Genomic DNA, 21,770 nt, shown 5'->3' with positions numbered 1-21,770 from the left:
AAGCACAGACTAGTGCTTTAAAAAAAAAAGGAAGGAAAAATGAAAAAAATAATAATAAAAAAAGGATACAGAAAGTTGTGTTGGGCTTTTCTTGATACACTGGACGGTGTGTCTTGACAGAGCTGGCAACCCCAGCTTTCTGTGGGACTGCATTGCTGAGCACTGACCGTCTCACAGTCCTGGAACACTGGGTGCATGATGTGGTCTGTGATCAGTAGTTCTCTAAGGTAAGCAGTACCATCTGCTCTTGAGTGAAAACAGTTTCTTCGTTGCCTCTCATTCCTTCCTGAGAGGTCAGTAGGGTAAAATTTCAAATTTTCTGCAGTGGGGATTTCTACTTCTTACCAGTCAAACTTTGGGGTGTAGTGATCAATGAAGGTATATAGTTTGCACACATTTTTCTTATCTGGGGGAGACTACAGCTACTTACTATGAGGCTAAGGGTCCAATTCTCTTGTACAGGACCAGTGAGCAAGTGGGCTTTCTCCAGGGCTCAGAGCTGTTCTTTCCCAGATCATGTTCCTGCCTTTAGGCAGGAAATACCTATATGTATTAAGATGCACTGTACTAAAGCAGCTGTCTGCAGAGACTAAGGCACATTGGGGGTGGGGGGAAGTTAGGAAGATGAAATGTTTTAAAATTGGAAATCAAAGGGCGACGGCTCTGTGGAGTACAGAATGAGACCCTGGCTTTGAATCTAGAACCAACATGAAGCTGGGTGTCTGTAATCCCAGTGTTCCTATGTGAGATGGGAGACTGCAGCCCAAAAATCCCTAAGAAGCTAGGAGGCCAAATGGCACATGTGTAGAAAAATAATGTCTCAAAGGATTGGCAGGGCTGAGGATGCTTTGTTGGTGGAATGCTTGCCTAAGCATGCGTGAGGACTCTGCACCTCGTTAACAGCATGGAGTGCCTCCATAATCCCAAGCACTTAGGAGGACCAAGGCCTACCTGGGCTACATGAGAGAGACCCTGAGTTAAGAAAATATAGGTTGTCTTGTCTTTTCCTTTGTAATACTATGAACAAAAAGCTGCCCTATCTCTAGCAGGAATATTCCTTGATTTATAGTAAGATTTCAAGGTTCAAAAGCAGCAGTGTAATTGTGTGTGCATGTTGGGGTCTGTAGCTGGTTGGCCTGAGTTTGTTTCAGCCCCGTCCTCTACACTTAAGTTCTAGAAATGAAGGATCTCATACATCCCACACCAGACTTCTTCAGTTTTCATGAACTGTCTCTGTGGCTTTAGGAGCTCTTGAATATTGCCTTGTGAGCTCAGCCACAAGAGTACTGATTGATTGAAGGTATTATGCCAGCAACAGAAAGTGAGAATGAACCAAGAAAACTCTCACTCCAGTGTCTGGCTTTTTACTTGTATTTCCTCCCATTCAGAATTTTCTAAGGGTGTTGTTGGGGAGCTTGTAAACTATTGTTTTCTTGTACTTGGAACTCATGAACAAAGGTTTTGTTTAATCAGAGTAATAACTTTATTTCCAAATTCACTTTTACAGCAACAGTCAGTGTAAATCATTTGTTAAAACACAATACACTATATGGACATTCACAAACAGGAAGCTAAGCTAGGATGATTCATGTCCCGCCCCCCCACCCTCAAAATCACCAAAGAAATCGTGGGACTTGCAAGCACTGGAGATCATGCCCAGCACAGTAACTGAACAGGCTACAGTCCACTGGGAGGGTGAGATTGAGATACTGCCCAAAGTAACCCTTCAGAAGCCAGAGAAGTTTGAAGGCTCATGCCACAGACCTGCAGTTCATTACCTCCTCCTCCCTCATCCCCATTTACTTACTTTCCTGGAGAACAGATGGGACAAAGGAAGTGGGCTTGGCCACTGCTAGTAGTGTAGGCTATGGATCTGAAGTCAGTCCAGAGGTGATACTGATGTGCCAGTGGATTAGAGAGAAGGAAGCCAGGGTTTTGAGGAGGCATTGACTCGGCTCTGGACACGAAGGCAGCAGGCAAGAGCAGTTCTTAGATTTCCTACACAAACCTCAGAGCTGCACCTGGCTGGGAAGGCAGGGACCTAACTGGCTGCCTCTGCCTTGCAAAAGCCTATCAGTGGGACAGCCAGACCTCCAGGTTCTAGCCTCATGGCACCTCTTATCTCTAGCAAGTGATCAAAATCGTGTATGGGGTTACAAGAAGATTTAACTGCTACACTCCATGACTTCCCTTTGCCCAAGCAAATTATCTAACATGGCTCCTCCCTCCCCCCTTCCCCACAATACAAGCATTCTCAAATTGGATACACTCTTATCACTGAAGTCAATGTAAATGGAACTATTGATAAAGTGAATTAAGAGCTTGGAGGAACCAGGCAAATTGTGAACCCTCTCTAGCCCACCCAATGACATTCATTGGCTCTGGAGTGGAGAGGCATGGAAAGAAAGGACAGGTGCCAGGGCCATGGAGGATTGTCCTCACTGAAGTAACAAGCCAGAACCCCTTTGTAAACTGCCTATCATCACTGACCAGATAACTCCAAACTATGATTTGGGGGCTGACTGCCCTACAAGAGATATGGCAGAGTCCCCCCCCACCCCAATTCAAGAACAGGAACTGCAGGATGGGGAAATGGGTGTAAGAGAGAAAACCACAACAGGCAACTATGATGAAGGGACCACAGACCATCAAACCACACTTTCTTTTCCTCCCTCAGACTCTTCACATCTAAGGACAGTGAAGTCTGTCAGCAGTGGGGAGTTCACAATAGGGTAGCTCTGAGCACACAGAGTTCTTTTGGGAAAGGCTGGCTGCTTCTTTCTATATTCCACATTATCCTTAACTGTACCCAAGCCAAAAGTGGCTAACCTGGGCCATGAGATTCTTAATCTTCAAAGGCATTGCAGCTGTAGGAGGTCATGCAAGGTCAGGGGGCTGACACCTTGGAAACCAAGGGAGTCTCCGAGGATGTCCCTTTCATCAGTGGGGCAGTCCATCCCAAACCCTATGGTGAAGAGGCCAAATCCTGGAAAGGGCCCAAGGATAGCTACTGTACAGTCATAGTATTTTTAGGGCCACAGCTCTCCCTGCTGGTACTGGTGTCCTTTTCTCTTGTGATGCAGGAGTTCTTAGATGTCTTTCAGGGGCTGCAGTGGGACTTGAAGTTGTGATTAGGAGAGGACCATCTTCACTCAACAAAACAGGCCAGCCAGGAGCTCTCCCCGACAGGCGGAGCCTGCTGCCTCTAGCTGGTCCTGTGTTTCAGGCCTTGGCCAATGTCATAGGCCTTCAGTGTCACAATCCAGTGTCTGTGAGGTCCCAGATGCAGAGAAACCCTTCAAAACATGAGATGTCCCGGCAGGGTAGCACTGCAGTGGCCTGAAGCCAAGTCTCGAAGGAGATAAGTGACATCCAGGCCCTTTCATCCCTTGTGGTGAGCTAGTACCTTTTGACAAATATTTCAAGATACATGCGTCCTTTTTTTTTTTTTTTTCTTTCTTTTCACTATCGTAGTCACTCTGGTGAACCCAGACAAACAGACAAATCCAACTACAACGCAACAGGGCACAGACAGGAAAGAAAGAGCTGCATCTATAGAGGTGGCTGGCCGCTCCAGCAGGGCAGGCAGCACCGTTTCCATGGGACTGGAGGAAAAATATTTCAATCAAGGGGTATGTTCCCCAAATTGGGGTGTGAGGGACCGATTACGTGCATGGGGACTTAATGGCGGCTGAGCTCTGGGAGGCTAGCAATCGCAAGCTGGGGTGGAAGCAGAAGATGGGAGAAGTGTGGCCCTGCCCTGGGACTCTTGACTGTTCACACTGATGCCAGACATTGACACCTAACTTGGCTGCCTCCAGGTCAACACAGGAAGAAGTCAGGCCTAGGAGGCAACCACTAAAGTTTAAAAAAAAAAAAAAAAAAAAAAAAAAAAAGCAGAGGTGTCAGAGGCATCACCAGGCACACACTGGCTCCCATTCAGCAGGAAAGGGATGGAGTGAACCAAACAAGGTTGTAAGGTTCCTTGTGGGAGGCACACTGGTTGGATTCGTGGAACGTAGGACTAGAGACTAAGGCCCAAATCTTTGCCTTCCCTGGACTCCCAACCCCTAGTGTAGAGCAGGTATTGCCTATATCTACCCAGGGGCCAAGGGTGGGGCTGGGGGAGGCTGAGCACTCAGGACAGTGACACGTGATGTGCAGACGGCAGTGACAGGCTCTCATGGCAGACGTGGGCATGATAGGACAGGTAGAGTGGATACAGTGGCTGTGTGAAGGACTGGGAGGCCTGGGACCTCCATCCCAGAATACCACCTCCATCCCTCACACTGCAGAAGTGCCAGAGGACCAGGCTTGAGAACAGGCAGATGTCCCCTAAGAGGCACAAGTCCTTACAAAAAAACTGGTTAGCCCTAAAGTCCCAGGTCTATATGGTGGCCAAAATCATGGCTGTAGTTCCAAACTTCAGAACTCAGTAAAGCAGGTTTTCCTGTGAGAGCAAAGGGAAGCTCCTCAACTCAGGACCTCCCACCCTGCAGCGAGGGTGCCCTGGGATGTCAAGATAAGCCTTCAGAGAACCAATCTTCAAAGTGCCACCTTCTGGCCTACCTTCCTTCTGCCCAATACCCCTTCTCCCACGGGCTGCCCTTCCAAAGGGGTGCACACACCTACAGTACCCCACTGTGCTCCATCAATGGGCATCTGTGCTAGCTAAGACCGCTGCAGGCAGCCGGGGCTACCAGTGCTTCCCAAGCTACTTGGCAAGGAACCAGTGTCCCCTCTCCCAACCCGTCTTCCTCGCCTCTCTCTGACTCCCAGCCCACCCTTCTCTCAGCCTTCACTATCACAAAGTTAACATCGCCTGCCTACAGGCTCCACAAACACACCAAGTCTCAAATCTTTCATTGCTGCAGCTGTCCCTGATGCCCCTAGGAGTCCCTCAGCCACTCCCCAGAAGCAGCCTCCAGAGCCTCCTTCACCCTCTAATAGTCAGAGAGGGAGGGCGGGGTAGGGGGAAAAAAATCAATAGCAATTGCCCAAGGAAATATTGTGGGTTTTTTTGGCCATGTTTTTACATGTTTTTTTTTTTTTCTTTAAAATAGTTTATTACTAGCCCACAAATCAATTTGGAAAGATGAAATTTACTTTTTCCCATCACTGATTTTGAAGTCCCAAGCCAAAGCCGAGCCATAAAAGCAGGTTAGGGGACAAGCCAGTCAGCCTGTCTAGGAGGAGCAGTGGGGAGGGCAGAGGGTGAGGGGCCAGGTCATTCTTTTTTTTTTTTTTTTCCACACTCTCACTCTCTCCTCTCCATGATTATTGACCGCCCCAGGGGCCTGATCACAAACCCTGCTTGGCCAAGGAAGCAGACACTTCATCGGCTAGTGTGGCAAGCTGTGGTGAGTCCACCATGTCAATGCTGCCCGTGGAGGACACATTGCTGAGATGTCGTGGAGATGTGTCCCCAGACACTACAGGTGACTTGTACACGATTTCTGCTCCATGGTCTGTCTTGGCTTTGGCATTCTCTCTGAAGGTCAGCTTGTGGGTTTCAATCTGCAAGAAGCAGAGGGTGAGTTTAATGATAAGGCTGGGGAAAATGATTGTCTACACACCAGAGCTAGTCTGTGGTAGGAGGAAAACATTCATTCATTCATTCATTCATTCATTCATTCATTTATTCATTCATTTGTTCAGTTTAGTCTTGTTTTTATGAGAGTGTTTTTTAGGCTGGAAAGATGGCTCAGCCATTAAGAGCACTGACTGCTCTTCCAGAGGTTCTGAGTTCAAATTCCAGCAACCATCTACAATGGGATCTGATGCCCTCTTTTGGTGTGTCTGAAGACAGTATACTCATATAAATAAAATAAATCTTTTAAAAAGAAAAGACGGGGTTTCTCTGTATAGCTCTGGATGTCCTAGAATTTGTTTTATAGACGAGGCTGACCTTGAACTCAGAGCTGCCTCTGCCTCTCAAGTGCTGGAAGGCATGCACTGCCACACCCCATATTTACTTAGCACAGGCTCTCACTTAGCACAGGCTGGCCTGGAATTCTCTATCCTGCAGAGGATAACCTTGGACTTTGGATCTTTCTGCCTCTTGGTCCCCAAAGCTAGCACCTAGGTGTATGCCACCATACCTAGTTTACATAATGGTAGTATCAGACTCAGGGCTTCCAGCAACCTAGGGAAGCACTCCACCAACTAATTTGCATCCTCAGGAGCCACCACCCTACTTGTTTTTGTTTTCCAATTAGCAATAGTTGGCCGGGGTCCATCCACACCCGGCTGCCCAAAGACTGTGGCCTTTAGATATCCCACTTGTATAGAAATGGATACACATGTGCAAGTAAACACACGGCTTTGAACTTTGCTTTTCATGCTGGATACTTGCTTCATTATTGCTCACTTAATTTTTGTTAATTAATTAATTTATTTATCTACTGTGAGAAAGGATACCACTATGTAGCTCTGGTTGGTTTGGAAATCACTATGTAGACCAGTCTGGCTTGGAACTCCAGGAGATCTGCTTCCTGACCATTAAGGAATTTTAATCCAGCAACACGGCTGCTCTAATTAAATGCAAAAACCTTCTGGGTATATGTGATCTAAGTGGAATACAGACACACCCTTAGTATATAAATATCCCAAACAATGCAAGTAAAGTTAGTTTGTAGAAGGAAGCAGACAAGTTTGAAGGTGATGTCCAACTGAGGGGCAGGCAAAGTGATAGATCAGAGGAAGATCTGAAAGAATAAGTCAGAGATAAGATATGCCTAATTCTCACAAGAAGAGAGAGGAAGGAGAGGCAACTTGAGAGAGCAGGGGAAGAGAGAGGGAGGAGGCAGTTTTGCTGGGAGTTTTACCGAGGCAGGTTTAAGAGAGAACACCCTAGACACGGGTGAAGATAAAACAATCCAGAGAAGTAAGAAGAAGCCAGAAGATTAAAACAGACTGCCAGAGTTGGTTTGAGGCCAAGCAAGGTAATTCAGTGAGAAGGAGCAGAAAGAAGTCAGTTTGAATCAGCTTGAAGAATGAGCTTTGAACCAAAACAGGTGAGTTGAACCAGCCAACCAGAGTTCAGAAAGAAAGAGTGAGCTTGTTCAGCAGTAAGTGTAGGAGGCTGAAAACACTTTAGGCCTAGATTAGATTGTACGGAGACTAGAATCTTCCAGTACTAGGTCTAGGTTAGCAGACTGACACAGTAAGCCTTTGGAAACAATTACTACAGGAGAATAAAGGTTACTTTTCACCTGACTGATGGGATTAAAATCACGTACTACCACATGTGGCTGTATATCTACTCTCTCTCTCTCTCTCTCTCTCTCTCTCTCTCTCTGTGTGTGTGTGTGTGTGTGTGTGTGTGTGTGTGTGTGTGTGTTCACGTGCCCTAGAGCATGTGAAAAGATCAGAAGACAACTTGTGGGAATTGGTCTTCTTCTAACATCTGTGTCCTGGGAGCCAAACTCAAGGCATCAAGCTTGACTGCAAGCACCTTTACCCATTGAGCAATCTCACTGGAGTGGCTCGGTTTTTTGATTAATTACTATTAATCCCAGGCTGGTCAGGAACTGGCTGTCCCTCAGTCTCTCAATTGCTGGGATTACAGGTGTGTGGTGGTAAGGTTCAGGCATGATATTTTGATATTCCACCGAGTGTCATGCCAATGGCTATACCACTGCAACATCCACATCGTAGTCTATCTACTTCCTGCTGACGCATGTGGAGGCTCTTCTGTCTTTCCCAAATTACAAATAATGCTGAGTATGAATAACCTTAAGTGGCCTCACACATCATTTTACATGTTGTGTTTAAGTGTATCCTACAAATGTAATGCCTGTCTGTCTGTCGGTCTATCTGTACCGGGGATAGAATCCATAGCCTCAAGCATGCTAAGCACTTGTCCTCCTGTTAATGTATTTTTCACTGGCTTGATGTAATTGTCATCTTGGAGGCTTACTGACTCAGTCTGCTAACCTAGGCCTAAGCCTAGAGTGTTTTCAGCCTCTGAGACTAGCTGCTGAATAAGCTCACCCTTTCTTGTTCTTTCTGAACTCTGGCTGATTCAACTCAGCTGTTCTGGCTGAAGCTCCTCTTCAAAGTGAATTATTCAATCTGACTTTTCTCTTGGCCTCTCCTGAATTTCTCTGCTCGGCCTCAAATGAACTTTGGCAATCTGTTCTAATCTTCTGGCTCCTTCTCATTCTCTGGCTCATTCTGTCTTCACCTGTGTCTAGCTTGTTCTCTCTGCAACCTGTCTCTGAACAACTGTCCCAGTAAAACTGCATCCTTCCTCTTCCTGCCCTGTTCTTAAGTAGCTTCCCTTTCTTTCCTTACTGGACATCTCTGATTCAGTCTGTCAGATCTTTCTCTGGTCTGTCAATTTCTCTGCCTCTCAATTAGAAGTCACTTTCAAACTTGGGTGTTTCCTTCTACAAGCTAACTTTATCTTTACTGTTAGGGATTAAAGGTGTGTACTAAGGGCCTGGCCACACCTTGAAACAGGTTTATTCAGTAAAGAACATAATTTTGGGGCTCACAGTGTGATCAAACATCCTGCAACACTCCACTGTTGCTTCACACCACCAGCTCCGGACTCTGATGCTTACAGCAAGAAGGTAGTAATCTGGCAAACCAAAGAAGCCACAAAGGAGAAGCGGGCTATAGAACCGCTGATGCCGGTGGCAGCCACCACACACCCTATACCAGAGATTACTAAGGTCATTTCAGGTGTCAGCTTAAGAAATCATGTCACAGGGCTGGGGAGATGGCTCAGTGGGCAGAAGTGCCTGCAAAAGTTTGCTCTGCAAACACCAAGGCCTGAGTTTGAATCCTTGACACCCAAGTCAAAAAGCAGAGCATGGCTGTGCACACCTGTACCCTGTCACCTCAGTACTGAGGGATGCAACCAGGTACATCCCAGAAGCTCACTGACAGCCAGCTTAGCAAAACCTGCAAGATTCCAGTTCAGTGAGAGACCCTGTCTCAAGAGTGAAAGGGGAGACACTTGATGTTCTGCGCTGGGCTCTGCATGTATGTGCATGACTGTGCTCACCTGTACACTCATGTGCATGTAACACAAAGTGGGGGAGGATGGGTAGGGAACAATGCCATAGAAAGCATGAGATGGCAGTCTGAGGCATGACCCAGGGTTCTGTGCAGGCTGGACAACCTCTCCGCCGGCTGGACCACAGCCTCAGTCAGCATTATGACTTTAATACAGTTCCTTATGCTGTGGTGACCCCCCCATAAAATTATGTTGTTACCACTTCATAACTGTAATCTTGCTACTGTCATGAATCGTGATGTAAATACCTGATATGCAGGATAGGATATGCTATCTCCAAAGGGGATAGGACCCACAGGTTGGGAATCATTGCTCTTGGACCAATCCACCCGTTAACCCTCATGTCCCCATCTGATCTCCCATTTGGCCCCCTTTACCTTCTTATTCCCTCCTCCAGGGACATGAGTGATATTATCCAAGGAGCCAATCTTTGACTGGACTCTGTCCTTGAAGTCAAGCTTCTCTGATTTTACTTCCACCTGGCCACCACCTGAAATACAACGCACATGAGCCTCTTGCCATCTTCTGTGGTCTGGGGGACCTAGCATATGTTAAATGAGCTTGAAGCCTTCAGAGCAAAGTGCTTGGACTGCTGAAGACTTTGAAGAAAAAAAAAAAGTAGGTTAAGTGTCACCATTCAGGAAACATGGCCACTCTGACTCCAACACAGGCTGGGCCAGTGATCAAAGGAACAGCCCATCCTCTGAGAGTTGCCAGGGCTCTACTTTATTTAGAAAGAGGCTTAGCCACAGGAAGCCCCTTTTAGGGCTTGCAAACTACCCGCCTCTTCTCTAATGGAGAAGGTGCAGGTAGGATATTTACCCTGCAAAATCTTCCTCCTGAGATGGTTCAGTGGTACGCTTGGCCACGAGAAGGCGTGCTGCATTTTAAACCAGACGCCTTCCAGCTGTGGAAATTTCCTTAAGAACACTCTGTAAGCCACAGCCCCTCAAGACCTTGGAATCAAAGTGCCGGTCAAATGCGCAATGAGGAGAGAGACCCTAACTTCTCCTTTGGCTCAGTCACCACGCCTGAGTGTAGAAGGAGAGGAGGTGACCTGTACTGTTTTTGGGGAGGGTACTTTCTTTGAACAATGTTACCTTGAAGATAAGACAACAGCCCAGAAGGTCTCATGTTATAGCTGGTGCATTAAAGTGGCCCCCATGCTGGCTAAGATAAAGTTGGGATGTTCACAGATCCAGCCTTTGGGGGACCCCATTCAGACCCATGGCTGGTCCTTTTGTACGGGCTTTTCTGGACAGCCACAGGATGGGCTCTAAAACCAGTTCCTCGTCCCCTTCCACCCCTTGTCTAGGCTGACAAGCAGGGACAGACCCAGGTTCCAGGACACACAGTACTTTCACATTTAACATTCACTGCCCAGGTTACCCTATTCCAGGAAGCACCCACCAGCCCAGCCGGCCCTCGCCTGCCCCAAAACCTGCCTTCCTCAAGTGCTACCTGGCTTGTGATGGATGTTCCCTAATGAGCCACACTTGGAGGTCACCTTGCTCAGGTCCACTGGCTTGTAGACTATTTGCACCTGCAGGTCAAAGAGGATGGGAAAGAGACAGAATAAGGGGGGTTAGGTTACTAGGGGTGTAGCAGTGCATAGCCTGATGGACCATTCGTCAGTGGGTCTCATCAGCTACTGAACACATCCCACTCATGGAAAATATTCTCCCCAAATCCAGCCATCCCCCATCCCCCAGGGAGCTGGGTCCTCACCAAGTAGTTGTGGGACCTAACCATCTTCAATCCCAGAAACACAAGACGCTCTCATGGAAAAGCAGAGATACCTGGTCCTTGTATGAGACCACCGTATCTATGTAGCGGATACTTAAATATAAAAACATGAATCCTTCTACTGATGAAAGACCGATGACACCCAGTGGAGGAAGAAGCGATAGGCCTAGGCAGCCCCTGCACCTTCTCCTCAGAAGAGTCTCAGAGAAGCCGGTGAGGATGGGCGTGCTTCATTCAGGAAGCTCCCATGGTCCTGGACCACCAGTCAACCAACAGGACCTTGGACAACTCTCTGACTCAGGGTAAGAGCCAGTTGGTGTCTGGACACATAATCTCCTGAACACTTCAGCCTCTACTGAGAAGAACAAGCGACACCAACAGGAGGCAGGCACAGCTTCGGTGAGTGTCTCAGCAAGCGTGAGTGAGCAGACAGGACACACAGGGGGACCTCCCAGCCTAGGGCCCTACATGTGGCCCAGCAGCAATGCCTGCTCTGGTTTGACCTACAGGACACCCTGAAGGAGACCACCCAGGCAGATGGGGCTCCTGAAGGCCAGGCTCTCAGATCTGTGGTTTTACAGCTTAGACAGATGCTCACTAACTGCCACTGGCTGAGCCCCATGGGCCTCCCATACAGACAGACTGTGGTCTTTCCAGGGCTGAGGAGGCTCATCTCCTGTCCCCGTCCCAGGAGAGGGGTGGCCTCATGTTCAAGAATCAATAAAACAAGGTGGTTTTTACAGAGGTCTTAATGGACAAATCCTTCTTGTTTTCATGGGTAGCTGTGCTGATGGTGTTTTGTGGTGTGTGTGTGTGTGTGTGTGTTTCCTACTAATGGACCTGACGAAAGAAGAGGGCCACAGCTTCATATATCATGTGCTGGGGTGTCAGCCTGCTCTTGAAGAGGGTGGGGAAAGAGGAGATAATCCCAAGGCCAGTAGGAGCGCTGGGGCAGGTGATAAAAGAGGAGCCAAGGGCCTCCAGGAAGAAACAGGAATGCTACAGGGACCAGGGCTTCCCTCTTTCCCCTCTGGCCCAGGTAAAGTCACTAGAGAGTCAGTACTAGGGGGTGGGATGGGGGATAGGAGAAGTTGGGAGTCTGGAGTGGCCAGAGGAGAACGGAATGTACTGTGTAGAGAATGGAGGAGCAGCTGACTGGGGTCCTAGACCTGACAGACCAGCCCTGGAGAGGAGACCACAGCCCAGCCAGGAGGTGGACATGGATGAAACACAGTTTTCTTGCCTGCTTCAATCCCCTCCACCCAAGAGAGCCAGGAGTAAGCTAACTATACAACCCAAATGCCAGAGGCTTTAGCCACCAGCCCCCTCCCTCAAGAGAGCTTTCTCTGCAGGTCCATCCTGTAGTCAATGGTGGCCACAGACCACACACCCGGCTTTCTCGTGACTCTATATAAGGTCTTATCTAGCTAGCAGGCTGATAATTGCAGTGCACATTAGAAAGTTCTTTGATATCCTAGGCACTGTAGCCCCTTCAGGCAATCAGCATGTGACCAGAGCTGCCCTGAGCTGGCTATTCTCAACTTCCCCTACAGGAGCATCCGCCCTCTACAGCCTTTGGGAGCCCGAGTGAGTCCTCTGACCCAGCAACAGACCAGCTGCGAGCAAAACCAGACGCTTCTGGCTTTCCTCCCGAGCCTCAGCAGGCCTGGGTTGGGAAACTAAGGTATCATAAACAGCATTACAGGGCCCAGGGACAAGGACACTGATCTTAAAGAACACCTCTTCCCACAGCCCATGCCTTTCTATATACACTGAGAGCCCATCAGACAGGGCAGTAAGTACAGTATAGCCAACAGCCCCGCCTTTCCTCATGAAACAAAACAAGTATGGGAGGTGGGGTGGCAGGAGTGGAGGACGGAGGAAGAGGCAGACACGGTGAGTAAGCGCGAGGAGGCAGTAGCCACAGGGCCAGCACTTGCTGCTCTGGGGCCAAAGGTCCGAGAGTCAGAAGGCAGGGCAGGTGTCAGGCTGGAGGCAGAAGCACATTGCAAGAATAAACCCTGTGGGCTAGGCACTTTCTGGAAAGAGAGCCCATCCCTGCTTCCAGCACTCACAAGGCGGAGTCAGAAGCTCTTTCAGAGAGCCCAGGCCCCTCCTGGGACTGACCCAGAGCTGGTGAGCAGGAGCTGGCAGGGAGAACGCTGAAGCCACTTCACATATTCTGCCCTGTTGGGCACAGGCCAGCCGAGAGGACAAGGGAGTCCCTAAGTCCATGGAGGGAGCCGAAGAACATCTCACTGTTAATTGCTGAGGGTGTGCTGGGTCCCCAGTGGTGTTTAAAGAAGGACAAATTTTTAAAAAACCCTTCTCCGGCAAACAACACAGGCAATGTTACCTGTCACCTCTGGTTTAGGCTCTGTGCAACCAGAGTCCCTGTACTAGGGGGAGAGGAGTGCTAAATTTAACTGAGAGGCTTGGGAATTGTTTCCTCTCTTCTAAGATGAAGGAGACCCAGATGAAAAATGGAGGGTGGCTAGGGTCCTTTCTGACCTTGGCATGAGACAGTGTCTAGTGGGGTCCTATGAACCATTCACCCACAGCAGGAACTGTGGGAGGAGGTGTGCCTCTGTCTTCAACCCCATTTCCAACATCCACGGGGCTTCTAGGAACACATACATGGCACCGTGGGGACCCGGCTTCTCAAGAGAAGGGCCGGTTGGAGCTGACTGCTGTCCTTATTCTGTGGGACCCTCCATGGAGCAGGGAGGGGAGCCTGGGGCCACAGACACAGCATGGGGACACAGGAGGTCCTGAGCCTGAGATGATTTATTCTATGCAATGTCTCACAAGGACACACTCGTGACACTTCTCACAGCAAGGGCTGCAGCACACCTCGTGGAGAGCGTGACAGTACTCACACTGCCTCCGCCCGGGACGTGTTTGATATTGTCCTTTGAGCCACACTTGGACTGGACGTTGCTAAGATCCAGCTTCTTATTAATTATCTGCACCTTTGGTAGCCAGAAAAAAGAGTGAGTGACGACCACACCCAGAACACGGCCCCCTGACCTGTGGGCAGCTGGGGAGAGCCAGGGCTGAGCCCCGCCTCCTCAGGGGACTCAGCTGCCCTGGGACAGCACACTGGAAACCTACCAGAAATCACAAACCTGGAAGTAAACAGGACTGGGAACAGGATAACAGAGCTGGGAGGCCACCAGGTTGGGTGGAGTGACAACGGTAAACAGGGAGTCCCCGATGTCAAGCGATCGGAAGGAAGACAACAAAAATCCAAACAGCCCCACCAGTGCAAGGCACCTTACAACAAACACATCCCACGAGGCTGGAGAGTTGGAAGGGTGAAGGTTCCGAGCCAAATTATCTTGAACTGAGCTGGTGAGATGGCTCAGGGTAGACACTTGCCACAAGACCCCCACGTTGTCATCTGACTTCTGTATGCAGCGGTGTGCACATACAACACTTTAAACTATCCTAGGGTAATATTTTAGTTTTTTTTTTTAATTGCGTTTTGAGACAGGGTCTCTCTGTGTAGCCCTGACTGTGCTGAAACCCAGTAGTAGACCAGGCTAGCCTTGAATTTACAGAAATCCTCCTGCCTCTGCCTCTGGGGCAATGAGATCAATAGTGTGTACCACCTACCCAGCTTATATTTTAGATTTTTAAAAAAGATTGTACTATTTATTTATTTATTTATAGATAGGATTTCTCCGGATGTCCTGGAATCCCCTTTGTAGATCAGGCTGACCTCTTGCCTCTGACTCCCACATGCCATGATTGAAGGTATGTGCCACCACAGCCCAGTTGAGCTTTAAAAAAAATCCTTAAAAACCCGGGCAGTGTTGTCTCACGCCTTTAATCCCAATACTTGGAAGGAAGAGCCAGGCACTTAAGGCCAGCCTGGTCTATAGAGATAAACAAATCTGTGGACAGAGTCAGCTTGCTTCCTTGCTGGGGGTATTTAGCAGTGGTTGGTTTTCACCCATGAGGTGAGTTCCAGGCAGGGGCATGCATTTCCTGGTTGAGGGCACTGGCTGGCACTAAAAAGTTTCTGTGTGAGACCCACTCAGCTGTTGGTCTTGGATGGCCGTTATACCCTTCTGTGTCTCAGTTTCCCCACGTGTGCTACTCTCATCAGTTCCTTGGGATAGTGCCCTATCTATGTGTGCCTGCATGTGTTTGGTTTTCTTGCTCTTTTTTTTTTTTTTTTTTCTTCTTTCTTTTGAGAGAAGAGTCTCATGTAGCCCAGGCTAGCCAGGCTAGCCTCAAACCTGCTATGTAGCCAAGATAATGTTGCACTCTTTAGCCTCCTACCTTGGCCTCTCAGGGCTCAGATGACTGACATGTGAGACCACCAAGGTCAGCCTTACTCCTTTTTAACCTTTCCCTGATAAACTTCTAAAGCAGATGCGTCTGCTTTCAAAAAGGGCCAGGAAGCCAAGTGTGGAGGCCCATGCTTACCATCCCTGCCTGTCTGAGGTAGGAGGATAGTGAGTTCCAGGCCAGCCTGAGCCATAGAATGAGACCTCTATACACACAAAAAAGAAAAAGAAAACCAGAATGGGAGCAGTTTAGAACCAGAAAACAAGCTGGGCGGTGGTGGCCACGCCTTTAATCCCAGGAGGCATGCTTGTACGTTGTGATTTTGAGGCCAGCCTGGTTTACAGGGCTAGTTCCAGAACAGCTAGAGCTACACAAAGAAACCCTGTCTTGAAAAAAAAAACCAAAATAATAATAACAAAAACCCCAATAATAATAATAACAACAAAAACAATAATAACAATAATAAAACAAGCAAGAAGATGACGTTACAATACAGGGCGGTCACTGAGATACACATACAGTTCTATTTAGCACCAAGCTTCCTGGAAGTCAATGGGAAAAAGGAAACGTGATTGATTACATAACTCGAGATTTAGCAAAGAAAACGTAATGTTTTTTTGAGGAAGACGACTGTTTGCTAGACACGAATTAATCAGAGGATGTTAAGCAATCACACATGGTCTGCAACATACATAGAAACCCCGCCCTGTGTGTGTGTGTTTCTTATTCTAACCCCACAGGAAAGGAAACAGCTTTTGTGGGGTTTGGCACTAGATAGAATTACTGCTAGTGGTCATGTTAAGTCGATGCTCTGTCTGACACTCAGGTTCAGAGGGGGGAGAAGAGGGTGGTGGTTGGCCTTGTGAAACTGGAGCCCTGAAATACCGTTTCTCAGCAACAGCAGCAGGGTGGTGCCATGGCACTGGGCATTGGCTCTGACTAGACACTGGAAATATCCTGGAGGGAAAAGAGGACATTTTCATCTGAGGGCCTTCTATTCAGGAGGGAAGTGTTTGTGGGTGAGGAGTGGCTGAGAAGCTGGCTGGACCCACTTTAGTTTACACATCCCAGAGATCCTAAGCCATGCCAAACCCTAGGTGGACTTTGTTGTTTCTGCTTGGGTTCAGAACTCTCAGGGGATCCTTTCTTGGCCCCAAGCCTCTAGTCCCAGGAACTCCCAGACTGCTGGTACTAGCTGGGCTGGGCTTCACTTGGACAGTGGGCCAGGGCATCACCCCATGTGAAAAATAAACCTGGTGTGAGCAGCTGAGGCCCCAGGAAAAGCCTTTCCTTAGAGTCCGAGTGATGGGGTTGGGGACGGGTGCAGAAAGCCTGCCTGTATCCACACTAGCCAATCTGTGAAAGCCAACAGGTCGGAGGTCAGGCTCCGTTAAGGCTGCCTTTCAACAGTGGTAGTGGCTGGGGATAGAGCTCAGTCAGTAGAGAACTTTCCCAGGATGCACAAGGCCCCAGATTTAAGCCCTCACACTGTAGAAAACAGGATATGGTTGATGCAAATCTGTAGTCTTAGTACCTGGAGTACTTGGAGGCAGGAATATCAGAAGTTCAAGGCCATTCTCAACCACATGAGTGAGAGAGACTGCTCTTCCAGAGGTCCTGAGTTCAATTCCCAGCAACCACATGGTGGCTCACAACCATCTATAATGGGATCTGATGCTCTCTTCTGGTGTGTGAAGACAGCAACTGTGTACTCATATATATAAAATAAAAAATTTTAAAGGCTTTTGTTCTGTGTCAGTGAATATGTTGCATTTAAAATACAACTCCCACCCTACACACATACATAAAATGTTAGCATATTTTAAAAGTGTTCATAGCTCTGCATAATCATAGGCAGACAGAAACAAAAAGAAATGGGCAGAGATGAAAGACAGACAAAGACTGCCGGTTAAGGAAAGACTACTCTGAAAAGGAAGCAACAACTGTGTGGGTGTGGGGTGGGGGGCGGGGAGGTCCAAGAATGCAGGCTGTCTACAGCGCTCCATCGCCATCTTGTGGTCAGTCATGATACTACAACTTCTATAAGCGTTGACTTGGGGGACTCGCAGGAGTGTCCTGCGTGGACCTGAAAATCTTCAGAGGGGCTCTCCGTCTGCTCAGTCAACCAGGAGGGCAGTAACCAAAAACTGGCTAGGGAAAACGTGCAGTAATAATGGGAACCACCATTATTATTATTAATATTATTATTATTTCTTGCTCCTCTTCTTCTCCTCCTCTTCCTTCTTCTCCTTCTCCTCTTCCTTCTCCTTTCTCCTCCTCTTCCTCCTCCTTCCTTCTAACACAATCTCAAGTATCCCAGGCTACAGCTTTGGTGACAGTATCAGAATGGGACTTGGGACCCTGAGCCACACCCTTGGCTTGTCATTTTATCTCTTACTTTACTATCATTTCTCGTTATTTGATGCTTTCTTTCAGTTACGTGTGAATTTCTACAATTTAAATAAAAATTGAGGTGGCCCAGGCTGGCCTTTAACTCCCTGGTCTTGAACTAACGATTCTGCCTTCGCCTCCCACGTGGTGCAGTCATAGATGAGTGCTATGCCAGGTTTCCTCCATTCCAAGAAAACATTTCTCACTCCAGGAGAAGCCCTGGGACAGGATGAGCCAAGGTGGGCTTCCTAGGCCTCTCGTCTGCAGAATAGAAGTCCTCAACCTGTGGGTTGAAACCCTTCCTGTAGTGGAGGTCAACCTTGAACTTCTGAGCTTCCTGTTTCCTGCAGCTCTAGGACTATGGGTGAGTTCTACAAGGAAGTGTTTATCTGGTGCCTGGGACTGAACTTCAAGCATGCTAGACACATACTCTACTCCTGGACCCACATCTCCAGACTCTTACAATTTTGCCTTTCATGGCTAATAATTATTTTGCGACAGGGTCTCATTAAACAAACATTTCAGGAACCCAAGTGGTCAGCTCAGCTCTCAGAATCCCTCACCCGTGGGTGTCACCGGTCTTGTCCATCAACCTGGAATAAACGGCTTAGCATAGCTTCTGGAGGCGGTGACACCGCTCTGTGCTTGCAGGGCTGAGGGCTTGTTCAGACAACCCTCCTGCCCTGTGTTCCACGGCTCTGTCACATCCCATGCTGTCACCCCTGAAGTCCCAAGGCAAGTCGCTTTGTCTTCTTGGTAGCCAACAGCTTCTGTGTAGCTCAGCCCAGCTCCTTAGATGGGGCCAGCCAAGCCCTTTTCTTCTGTGGAACACTGCAGAATGGTGCACTCCCTGTTTGGGCCAGTTCCTGGTACTGATGTGAAAGAACTACCCAACCTGGTAAGCAGCCCTGTTTCAGGAAGGCTCAATGCTCCTGGGGCATCATGGGATGCAGAAACTCCCCTCAGTAACCATAGATCAGAGCCCAGGGGGAACTTGCCAGGGGAGAGCTAGGGGAAGGGCTCTCTAGGTGGATGACTGTCCCTGCAGATCAGAACAGAGCAAAGCAAAAACCAGAGCTTCCCAAGGGGTAGGCAGCAGAAGTGACACTGAGAAGCCCAGATTGGGGTTGGCAGAGTCATGGAGGTCACTGGACACAGTGCGGAAGGAGCCATTCTCCAGGACCAGAACAAATGGGAACAGGATGATGTCTCAAGGAAGGAGGGGCACAGAGGGGACAGGAGCCTGACAGTGGCTGAGACCCGGGTGGCATCTGAGATGGTGGAAAGAGAGGAGGTGTCTGTGTCTGCCTCAGGGTCTCTGACTTGCAGGTATTGTGTTCTCTCAACGACCTTGATGGATCTGCTTCCTAGTCTGGATGCTATGGTTGGGAAGGGAGGTGGAGGAGCCTGTGTTTCATAGATTCTGGGCAACCTTAATTCCTGACACCCAGGACTTTGATGGTCACAAGGGTCCTGAGTTGCAGCTTCCAGGAGGTGATTTGTTTTTATTTTGACATTTTTGATTTAGTGTGTGTGTGTGTGTGTGTGTGTGTGTGTGTGTGTGTGTGTACAAATCACCTGCAGGAATCAGTTCTCTCTCCACTCAAGTGGGTTCTGAAGATCAAGCTCAGACCGTGAGTCTTGGTGGCCCATACCTTCACCCTCTGAGGGGCCCTGACAGTCATTTTTGAAAAGTGGATAAGGGCTGGAATTCTGGAGACCATGAAGCCAAATGGTGGAAGGCAGCTATGGTTGCTGACCAGAGCCTCCACGTGGCTTCAGACTCACTTTGCTGAGGCCCTGACCAGGTGACGGGGGTCCCATGAACCTTTCCTTCTATAAACCACGTGTAAGCTGCAGTGGGGACACTGAGGACCAGCAACGTAAGCCGAGCTGCTGCCACAGAGAGAGGCGCTTTTCACCTCCCTCCAGAAGCCCTGGCGATGCAGGAAGTGAGCGGTAAGCAGCTGTCATGGTTTCCTCCACAAGAGGGACCTTTGCGAAGGTCTGGTTCAAGGGTGGGAGTGGCACCCGGAGGCCGAGGGCCAAGGCGTTCTGAATGCACATCCTCTTCTGCCTGCTGGTGCTCTTTCTCAGGGAGGGTGCAGTTCCACACCCACAGCTTCATCCTGTCCCTGGGGTTATGGGCAGCTACTGAATGCTGGAGGAGCTTCAGGGCCTAGAGCTTGGACCAAGAAGGTGCTGATGGCCACCAAATCCCTGTTGCTACAAGTCATTGTGACCTTGCTGTTCATTTTCCTCAGATGGGCATGTGGCTCTGCGGGCTTTTCTCCTCCTCTTCTTTCTTCTCTTCTTCCCCCTTCCTGTCTTCTTTGAGGCAGGGTCTCCTGTATAGCCATGCCTAGTTTAAAGAGCACTGTACGGACCAGGTTGGCTTGAAACTCACTATCACAGATCTACCTGACTCTGTCTCCTGAATGCCACCAAGCAACTTGTCTCTTTGAGGCGGGGTCTTGTCACATAGCTCATTAGCTTCAAGCTCATGTTCCTCCCAAATGCCATGCCCTGACCCCTCCGGATGGAGGCAGGCAAGTATCTTTGGGAGCAGGAGAACACAGGCAACTCTGAGAGGAGTTGATACAACCTAGGACCAAGCCAGTGGTCCAAGCCAATACCCAGTGATGTCACGGAGAGACAGCACTGAGCCTGAGGCCAGCCTCTGTCCTGGAGAGAAGAGTGTCGTGAACTTTAACCCAGATGCTCACCGTGCAGAGCCAATAGGAGGGTCTGGAGCTCCCCAACAAAGTACAGGGTTCAGGGAAGGTGCCCACAAGGTCTGTAGCCAGCTTCCCTCTAGTGACCAGCCCCAACCAACTTCAGCAGTAGGGAGAGTGCCCACTGTTCTGATGGAGGGTAAACACTGGCCCTAAACTCTGAGGAGCTCCTTTAGCCCCTTCAGAGATGTGTGGTCAGGGCCCAAAAGACAGAGAGTAGTTTGAACAATGGTCCACAGAACCACACCCCACATTTGCCTCCTCTCAGTCAGTGCTGGGTGGGGAAGGGACAAACTGTGTTCCTGTCCTTTATATGTTGATACCCCAACTTTACAATGACTGTTTAGAGATAAGGCCTTTATGGCAGTGTTGAAATGAGGTCAGTAGGGTGACCATAATCCCTCAGGGCTAGTGCCTTCTAAGATGAGACTGGGACTCCCTGAGAAATACCAAGGGGTGCAGAAGGGAGGACTCTGGAGAAACTTGGGGCAGGGGGGTGTCATGCCTGCTGACACCTACATAATCTCTCTCTGTTGCAGATTCCAGAACCCTGAGGAAATGTCAGTCAGCCTGAGCAACTCTCAGGAAGAAAGGAAGGAGGAGCCTCAGGATGCCTGGGGACCAGAGGTCTAGAAATTTCAAGACAGCCATAGAACCAGCTGCTCTTATTAAAACCTTTGAATTTCCCCAGAACCAAGGGTGGAAGCCCAGCCCAACAAGGGTGGTGGCACCCAGCAAAACCCATAGGCCACCATAGGTGGGTCCCCTTACACAAGTGATTGTCACCTGCCCAATTAGCAAGTCTAAAGAGAGGAAGGGAGGAGGAAGTACTTTATTGCAGGGAGGGGTGGAGAACATCTGGCTGGAGTGGGAACTACCCGCCTGGGCTGGCTTCCCGAAAGGCCCGCCACGCCCTTACCTTGCCGCCTCCTGGCTGGTGCTTCAGGTTCTCAGTGGAGCCAATCTTGGACCTGACGTTCTTTAGGTCCGGCATGGGCACCGGAGCAGTCTGCAGGCGGCTCTTACTGGCAGACGGTGACTTAGGGGGAGTGCGGACCACGGCCACTTTCTTGGGCTCTCGGGTGGGCGGCGTTGGTAGGGATGGGGTGCGGGAGCGACTGCCAGGGGTTCCTGGAGAGCCGGGGCTGCTGTAGCCGCTTCGTTCTCCGGATTTTGGTGGTTCACCTGGAGGGTGGAGAGAGGGGAAGGGACTGAGGCCACGTGGGCATGCGGGATGGGGTGGGGCAGGGGCGATGTCGGCAAAGTCCCCGAGGCCCCGGGACTGGGTGCCCACTGCCAGGATGCAGAGGGGGATCTGGGAGAAGGCCGTTTGTAGAGAAGCATCGCTCCTGCCCTGCCGCTTAGATATAATGATAGCTACTTCTCAATAAAACAACTGAAATCTCATCAGTGCCCAATATGTTATACCTCCTCCCAGGGAAGGTTCAACACTCCCCAACCCCTGAAGTGCCCCGAAGTCAGGAAGATGGGTTCTAGCCAATGCCTGTCACTCCCCTTGGAAAGGGAGTGATTGGGTGCCATGGTACTTTCCCTAAACTGAGGGGGTGGTG

At 49.2% G+C, this 21,770-nt stretch overlaps 1 protein-coding gene across 18 annotated transcripts in view; it reads right to left on the bottom strand.

The window, feature by feature from the left end:
- Positions 1–5,039: 5,039 nt before the first annotated feature.
- MAPT (microtubule associated protein tau) overlaps positions 5,040–21,770 on the bottom strand; it is an 87,753-nt gene continuing 71,022 nt past the window's right edge. For all 18 annotated transcript variants that reach the window (XM_080924267.1, XM_080924277.1, XM_080924280.1 and 15 more), the window contains 5 exons: positions 21,119–21,384; positions 13,654–13,746; positions 10,490–10,571; positions 9,406–9,518; positions 5,040–5,517 (listed from right to left, as the gene is read on the bottom strand). In XM_080924267.1, coding sequence (XP_080780393.1) covers positions 5,302–5,517; positions 9,406–9,518; positions 10,490–10,571; positions 13,654–13,746; positions 21,119–21,384 — 770 coding nt within the window. In that variant the 3' untranslated portion in view covers positions 5,040–5,301. The remainder of the gene's footprint in view (positions 5,518–9,405; positions 9,519–10,489; positions 10,572–13,653; positions 13,747–21,118; positions 21,385–21,770) is intronic.

This window comes from Micromys minutus (genome assembly GCF_963924665.1).
Source record: "Micromys minutus genome assembly, chromosome: 10".
In the NCBI taxonomy this organism is placed as follows: Eukaryota; Metazoa; Chordata; class Mammalia; order Rodentia; family Muridae; genus Micromys; species Micromys minutus.
This window is presented reverse-complemented; position numbering and strand designations above follow the sequence as displayed.